The sequence below is a fragment of the Arachis hypogaea genome, unplaced genomic scaffold (assembly GCF_003086295.3).
Source record: "Arachis hypogaea cultivar Tifrunner unplaced genomic scaffold, arahy.Tifrunner.gnm2.J5K5 arahy.Tifrunner.gnm2.scaffold_530, whole genome shotgun sequence".
NCBI classification, from domain to species: domain Eukaryota; kingdom Viridiplantae; phylum Streptophyta; class Magnoliopsida; order Fabales; family Fabaceae; genus Arachis; species Arachis hypogaea.
The window spans coordinates 1-8,913 of NW_027255727.1; the positions used below are offsets into that span (position 1 = coordinate 1).

The 8,913-nt window shown below is 33.4% G+C and overlaps 1 protein-coding gene across 1 annotated transcript; it reads left to right on the plus strand.

Annotated features, from left to right (window-relative positions):
- Nucleotides 1-765: 765 nt before the first annotated feature.
- On the plus strand, nt 766-2,029 carry LOC114927408 (G-type lectin S-receptor-like serine/threonine-protein kinase LECRK2). The gene has a single exon (XM_029296983.2). It carries the CDS (start codon nt 911-913, stop codon nt 2,027-2,029), a length of 1,119 nt encoding a protein of 372 aa, XP_029152816.1. The 5' UTR covers nt 766-910.
- Nucleotides 2,030-8,913: the final 6,884 nt, after the last annotated feature.

The window sequence follows — 8,913 nt, forward strand, 5'->3', positions numbered from 1 at the left end:
TTAATTTAATTTACCAAATATACAAATACTACCACTTTTCAAAAAATGACTATGAACAACCGGTGAGAAATATCATACATTTATATTATATTATTTTTTATTTTTATTTTTAAGTAGAATAGTGAACGTAGTATATCTATACATTTTGCTATCCTTTGTCTTTTAGGCATTGTTTGGATGCAAAATAGAAAATGGAAGGAAAGAAAATGGAAGAAAAGAAAATAGAAGAAAAGAAAATAAGAGGAAAAATAGATTTTTGTGTGTGTTGTTTGGATGAAGAGAAAAATAATAAATGAAAAGAAAATAAGAGAAAAACTTTTTTTTATTTGGATAAAAAAAAAGTAAGAAAAGAAAAAATTATATTGAAACAATTACATTAATATCCTTATCTATATTATATAAAATTATAATTTATATTAAATAAAGGGCAAATTGGTAATTAAAACCATTATGTACTTTTCTTCATCTATTTTCATCTCATTGTTGGAGAGAAAACTTTTAAATGGGCCCTACACTATATTTTCCTTCTCCTCTTAATTTTCTTGGATCATCCAAACAATGAAAAATTCCATTTTCACTCATTTTCTTTCTCCCCTATTTCCTTGAACCAAACGGCCCGTTAACGTTTTTTCTTCATTGAATCAGTCGTTGGAAAATAGTTTCCACACAATTTGCTCCATGACTTTTCGAGTCAACATAAAAATCAAGGTCCCGACTTGCATTGAATGTTGTGAAAACTAAGGTAAATTCCAATTCTTCGTCGACTTAAAGCTATGCATTTGCATATATATGCACACGTTTTCCACTGTTAGTTTTCATGAACACAAGGTATATGATAAAATGATGCTTAGAATCAAGAACAACTAGTTACCAATTCCGTTTTAAAACACAACAAAAATTTAGTTCTTCCATGCATGCAATGATGTTTCTTGAGCAGAAGTATCACCTAATGTTCTGTTTCTTCCTAGCTTTACTTCCATTTGCCAGTGTTGGTCAGAGCCATAAGAACATTTCATTGGGTTCTTCCCACACTGCACAAGCAGGTGATTCCACTTGGGCTGTATCACCATCTGGTAACTTTGCAGTTGGTTTCCAACAGATTGAGGAGAATGGGTTCTTGCTATCCATTTGGTTCAACCAAATACCGCAAAGGACCATTGTTTGGTCAGCCAATGGAGGAAACCTTGCACCAAAAGGTTCCAAAGTTGAGCTTACCTCAGATGGATTTTTCTTGCTGAATGATCCCACCGGCAACCGAATATGGTCTGCTGGATCCTCCGGCAGTGGAACATCCCATGCTGCCATGGTTGATACCGGCAATTTCGTGTTGGCGAGTCAAAGCACCGAGTACTTATGGCAAAGTTTTGATCATCCCACTGACACAATCTTACCAGGACAAGTTCTAAATCAACCAAGTACTCTTGTTTCTAGATATTTGGAAACAAATTACTCAAGTGGAAGATTTAAGTTTATATTAAAAGATGATGGGAACCTTGCACTTTATACTACACAGTATCCGTGGAGCTCTTCAAATTTTAATTATTGGAATACAAATACTTCTGGCAGTGACTTCTCATTAGTCTTCAATCAATCTGGGGTTCTTTTCCTTCGGGCAAACAACGGAAGCATAATCAGCATGATATCATCAAATACTCCTTCCACCCAAGATTTCTACCAGAGAGCAGTGCTTGAATATGATGGAGTTTTCAGGCATTATGCCTACCCGAAGAGCAGTAACTCCAATACAAGAAGCTGGAAGATGGCATGGTCAACTGTTTATTACTTACCGCCAAATATCTGCTTGGATATTACGGAAGATTATGGCAGTGGAGCTTGTGGATTCAACAGTTATTGCACTTTTGATGATGGGAAAAAGAGTTGCCATTGTCCATCTGGATATAGCTTCATTGATCCAGCGGATGTGATGAAAGGATGCAGACCGGACTTTGATTCACAAAGTTGTGATGGATCTTCCCCAGAAACAGATCTTTTTGATTTCTATGAGATGGAAATACAGACTGGCCTCTGACAGATTATGAATATTTGAGCAAGCGAAGAGGACTGGTGCGCAGGATTGCTTGAGTGATTGTTTCTGCGCTCTTGCCATTTTTAGATGCTGGTGTTGGAAAAAGAAGTTCCCTTCTCCAATGGAAGGCAAGATCCCAGTTTCAGCAAAACTCTGTTAAAATAAAGAAAAAATTCTACCTCAATGAGGTCCAGTTAGAAAGAAAGATAAATCTAGCTGATTATAGTTATCTCCGTTGCTTCTAGCAGTCAGTTAATGAACGTCCTATTAGTGCGGGTTTTTCAGTTGTATACTGGTGAGTCTAAGAGTCTAAGGCAAATCAACCTGCCAATCCATTGTAGGCACTTGTCTTAGAGTTTCACTTTTGAAGAGTTGAGGAAGGCAACGAATGGGTTCGAGGAGGTGCTTGGTCAAGGGGCATTTTCAACTGTCTACAAAGGAGTTTCATTTGATCCTACCCGAGCCACATTGCAGTTAAGAAGCTAAACAACATGGTCAAAGAAAATGAAGAAGAGTTCAAAACAGAGTAAGTACATTTGGTAGGACAATCATAGGAATTGATCCAACTCTTGGGATTTTGCAATGAGGGAACCACAGAATGCTTGTATATAAGTTCATGAGCCAAAGGTTCTTTGGCAAGCTTCCTTTTCGACACCACTGAAAGGCCTAGTTGGTTTCAGAGAATGCAGATAGCATTGGAGACAGCTAGGGGAATCTTGTATTTGCATGAAGAGTGTAGCACTCAGATCATACCACTGTGACATTAAACCTCAAAATGTTTTGCTTGATGAATCTTTCACTGCTAAGATATCTGACTTTGGCTAGCCAAACTTTTGAAAATTGGTCAATCTAGAACCACTACAAGGATAAGGGGAACAAAGGGTTATGTTGCCCCTGAGTGGTTTAGAAACATGCCAATTACCATCAAGGTTGATGTCTACAGTTATGGAGTGCTATTACTAGAGATCATTTGTTGCAGGAGGAGCTTTGAAGCAAATGCTTGAGAATGAGAACCAGATGGTATGCTGACAGATTGGGCCTATGATGTTTCATGAAAGGAAACTTGATTTATTGGTGGAAAGATGACAAAGAGGCCTTAGCTGACATGAAGATGGTGGAAAAGTATGTGATGCTTTCTTTATGGTGCATTCAGGAGGATCCATTACTGAGGCCATCCATGAAGAAATCTTGCAGATGCTTGAAGGTCTATAGATGTTACCAGCCCCTCCTGATTTACCTTCATTGATAAACTACCATCAGTCTGTAGCTTAATGCATTTGTCAATAGCCTAATACTGTTTCATTTTCTTTTGTTGTGTTGTCACTCTTTCAAATAAAGTTCTTGCGTCTATTAAGGTGTATTAGATTATCTATTTTCTTGTGTTCAAACATAGATCAGGTTTGGAATATGGCTAGTCAAATATGAAGGCCAAGGTTCCATCATATTTATTTAAGAAATGTAAAAAGAACAAATTATTAAAATTAATGTGATTCATATAGATATTTAATGTAGATATCAATGTCAGGAGGTTGGGTAATTATTATTTTTGTGTCTATAATACCTTATTAGATAGATTAAATATGATAAGAACTTTGATAGCTTATCATGATGAGAGGACTGTATTACATTTCATTGTTAGATTAGTCCTCTCCTTAGTGGCCGTTGAAGCAATTCAGATCTTTATAGTTCAGTGAGATCCTATGGCACTCTTTATATATAGTTAGGAAGACAAAAATAATAAATTTTATTAATTTTTATTAAATTTTTTGTTTTAAATTTTTAAATGATAAAGTATATTTTTTGTTCTTTAAGTTTAACAAAATTTCAAAAATACTCTAGGTTTATTTTGTTTCAATTTTTCTTAAATTTTCGATTTGCATTAAATATACTATGACGACTAATTTTTTCAAAAAATTTAAAATCAATTCAACAACAATTTATAAGAATAACTCTCAACACAAGCAAATTAAGCATAATTTTCATGATTATTATTAGATTGATGTTATTTTTAAAAATTTAGCCATTAAAGATATATTTGATGCAAATAAAAAACTTTGAGACAAAATTAAAACAACATAAAACTTAAAAGTATTTTTGAAACTTTTACCAAACTTCGAGATAAAAATATACTTTATTCTATTTTAAATACTATATTACCGCAACTTGCATTCTATTTTTATTCTTGCAAGTTTCTTCACTCATCACTCATAGGAAAGAAATGGTATAGTGTTAGGACGTTTAACTCCATAGATATCGTTGTCATGGTGTTATTTACAATGTCAAGCATCCAATTAGGAGGGAGGTTTATGCATTATTATAATAATATAATATAAGTTATAAAAATGATGGAGTTCCTTTCTATGCTGAGTCAAGGGAAAAAAAGTTAAATAATGAAGTTGAACTTAAGTATATACCACCAAATAATTACTGTTTAAATATTAACAAAAAAAATTGCATACATACCAACAGACATACAGAGATGGTTCACCAAATTGTTTGAGGGTTCAATTCAACCTTCTATTTGCATTAATACAGCTGAACTTATGAATTGATAAGTCAACTGGGAATGTATAAACATTATTTTTGTAAATTTTTGTAATATAAATTTTATTTGAATTGTTTTAAGGAAAATGAAGGAAGATTGAAATGTATACACTAGGATATTACAATTTACTAAAAGATTGTCTGGTTTAATTAATTAATTAATAACTAGTGACAATGAAAAGTTGAAAACTAATAGTTCTTTTGATTGGATAATAATTGGACCCAGTTCACTAGTGATACCGCTTCTTTACAAGTTACAAATATGAAGGACAAATTTATGATGGAGAAATAGTTAAGGATAATTAACTAAGGTAATTAAGAATTAAGAATTCAATATAAAGCGAAACGCACGTAATCATAAAGTATAGTATATATATTTAATTTAAATTCAATAATAGCTTAGTCCAAACGTGAGACAAAAAAAAGGTTCCCAATAATTCAACCCCAAAAGGAACGTTTTCAATCTGTGGGCGTCGCAGTCGTATTATTTTCTTTTTTTTTGTTGTTGGGTGCAAAATCTTTATTCAAATGCAACTTTACTTGTAAAGAATTAAAAATGCTAATAGTAGAAGACGGCTCATCCTTAAACGCTCCTTGCTAAGTATGGAGTGCTGCACACCTTGTGAATTTATTAAATCTAAACTCTTCATTTATTATATTTATTTGAATGGTCTGAATTTAAAAAAGTAACCTATTAATCAGGTTAATTATTTTTTTTACAAATTTTAAATTTTTTTGGCAAGTCTCAGATGTTGGGGATGAAGTTCAAAATAAAAAATTAGTATATAAATATTAAAAACAATAAGTCTGTACAAAAAAAAAGTTATTGGACTTTAGAATTAAAATAAATAATACATAAAAAATAAGTTAAAAATTCATGTACTAAATCCAAAAAAAAGATATATTAGAATCTAAAAAAAATAATATTAAATATATATTATGTATATAATATTAAAATTTAAATAAATTTTATTTGTGTGAAATAAAATATAATATAAATATAAACACAATGATAAAAAATTGTGTTATATATATATATATATTACAATTTAAATTTTTTTATGTAAATAAATTAAATATTAAATATAAATACATGATAAAAATTTGTATTATATATAATATATATAATATATATATAATTTTATTTTGTGTGAAACAAAATTAAAACATAACATGAACAGAATGATAAAAGATTTAGTACTATATAAATTAATTAAAAAAATATTATACAACGTAAAAGCAAACAAACATATAATATTTTATTTTGTGCGAAACAAAATTAATGTAAACAAAATATTTATATAATTTTTTATTAACAATTTTTATGAAATATGTTATTTTACTATATTTATAATATATTATTTGGGATAATTATATTATTTTAGTTAATATATATTATTTAAAAAAATATTTAAAATTTATTATTTTGTATTAAGAATATTATTAAAAATATATTATTATTTTTTCTTAAAATAACATTTTTTTTCTTTAGTTCAAATACTATGACAACAAAATTTTTTGTGTAATTGCTTCTACTCAATAAATATTATATTCATTTATATTTATATTGTATGTAAAATAAATAATTAATGTTTTAAAAAGTTAATAAAGAAAAGAAGTATTTTTTTTTTTACCAATTCTTAGGTGAATATAAAGAGATTATGTCATTTGAACTATAATTCGTTGGCAAAGAAAGAAATACTCTTAATTATATATTAAATAGAATAATTATTTATTAGGCTCATTTTTATACAAATAAAAATTTTTCTTAGTTTTATATCTGTAATATTTTATACCAATTAGCTTCAGAATTTAATTATTTTTGAATAAATTAATAAAAAATAATACAAATAATTATTTAAATATAATTATATTTTAATTTTCATTCTATTAAGTACACGTGAGGTTATTTGAAATAAAAGATAATGGACTTGTTGTAACTGCCATGCATATTGTGCTTTGACTGCGTCGTCATCTGAGAATCATGCGCCTTCATGGAAACCGGGGTTCTTCTACAGAATCCTTTTGTGTTGGAGTTAGCTAACCAGCAGTGGCGATAGACATGGGTCTTCCTTTTCTATGGCAGCAATTTTTCGGACTTTGATGGTCACTTATGGTAGAAGTGGAATAGGGTGGTTCAAGAGCGTCAAAATCTATAGCTAGCTAAAACGATAGTGGAAGTACGTGCCATCAAACAATACAGTAAAAATATTTGAAGACATCACATCGACAATAACAGAGTAACAGAGGAATTAGTCTTTTCGTTAGTGCTGGTTGTTTGTTCGCCCATGACAAAAAAAAATAATAACAATAATAAATAAATTAAATTTACCTGATAACTTTTGATAGTAGGTTAACTTTTAAGGAGTGTTGCACTCCCTACTTTATCTGGAGTGCACTAGCTTTCGCCGTAGAAGACATTACAAACTTAATCTAGCAATAGCTTCGTTTCTAAATAAGCTTTTTATTCATGCTGAGAAAAAAAAAATTTTATTTAACATATTTTTAATATAAATTTTATTTTTTTATTACATATTTATATTAATAACTAAGTTAATATTTATTTTTGGTGTACATATACCCATACTCATCATATTCACTTTATAGGCATATATTGGTAGCATGTGGAGGTACGTATATCTACGTAGGATGGCAAAACTCTCCGAAACGCAGGAATCCATGCGAGAATTGTCTCGAATGAGGATCCGATTATGAGAAATTTTTTCCGTGGGATGGGAATGGGGGACAAAATTTCCTCGAGGCAGACGCGAGGATCCGAGCGGGGATCCCTGCCCCATCCCCACTAATCCCCAAAGTTATAATTTACTGAATTGTCCTTATTTGCATAACTCTACTTCAATTCAGAAATCATTAACGCTGTCCATACTCCATCCAATCCCTCTGCAGCCACCCTTTCGCCGCTTTCCCTTCTCACCGCATTGTCACACCTCATCTTGCCATGATCCTCACTGCGTCGTGCTCTCTATTTGCGGCGTTCCTTTCCGTAACTTTGTCGTCGTGTCCATTCTTCTCTCTGTTGCCGCGTCTCCCACCTTGTCGACTTCTCTATCCTCTGGCTCGCCATTGCGTTCCCCCACTGCGTCATTTCGAAAGAAGTCTCCATCTTATCGTTTAGATTTTTTGTATAAAAGGATAAGTATGATTTTGGTCCCCAAGGTAGAGGTTGAAAATTTATTTCGTATCCCAACTTTTCTTCGCTCTAAAATGGTCCCCAAGGTTTCAGTTTGTTTTAAAATCGTCTTTCGGATGAAAATACCCTCCCCTCCCCTCCCATCTTCTTCCTCAACACCCCTCTTCTTCCGTAACCCAGAAAAGAAAAACAGCCAACAATGGATAACAATAACAACAATGACAAAATTGAAAATCAGAATAACCTACCACCACCACCACCATTATCATCATGGTCATTATCATTATCATCAGAACCATCAACAAATTGAAAATAAGAAGAACAACAAGCAGAAGCGGAAGAACAGCAGCAAACGAAGTTAAACCCAGAAGCTGAAGCTGAACCCAGAAGCTGAAGCAAAACAGAAGCAGAAGCAACACTAATGAAATCAGAACTCAGAAAAATCATCATCATCAAAACTCAGAAAATCATAATCTGAACTCAAACAAACAACAATAAAACTCAAAATCATCTGAACTCAAACAAACAACAATAGAAGAACAACAACCCAGAACTCAAAATCATCGTCATCGTCAAAACTCAGAACCCAAAATCAGAAAAACGATAATCATAATGGAATAAAAAGAACAACAACAACACAGAAATTAGATTGATAATCATAAGCATGCAGAAGCAGCAGAACCAGAAGAAACCACAAGAAACCAGAAACCGGCGAGGAGCAACGGTGGCGGCGGCAGCGAAGAGTGGCAGCGGCGAAGACCCTTCTCCTTCCCCCTCTTCTTCCCGAAACCCCCCACTCCCCCCTCTTCTCCCTTCGCGTTCCCTTCCCCCTTTCCCCGAAGAGCAGAGCGGCGGCGGCAGCAAAGAGTGGTGGCGACAGCGAAGAGCGGCGGCGGCAGCGAAGAGCGGCGGCGGCAGCGAAGAGCGGCGGCGGCAGCGAAGAGCGGCGGCGGTAAGGAAGACCAGTGGCGGCGGCGAGGAGAGAAGAAGAAGAAGAAGAAGAAGAAGAAGAAGAAGAAGAAGAAGAAGAAGAAGAAGAAGAAGGTGGTGGTGGTGCGGTGCAGGGTGGCAAAGCGGCGGGCGGCGGGCGGCGGTGCGGTGGTGCGGCGGTCCCCTTCCTTCCCCCTTCCCCCTCCCCTGCCCCCTTTTTCTCGCCCACCCCTTTTCTTTCTTTCCCACCCCCTTCTCTGTA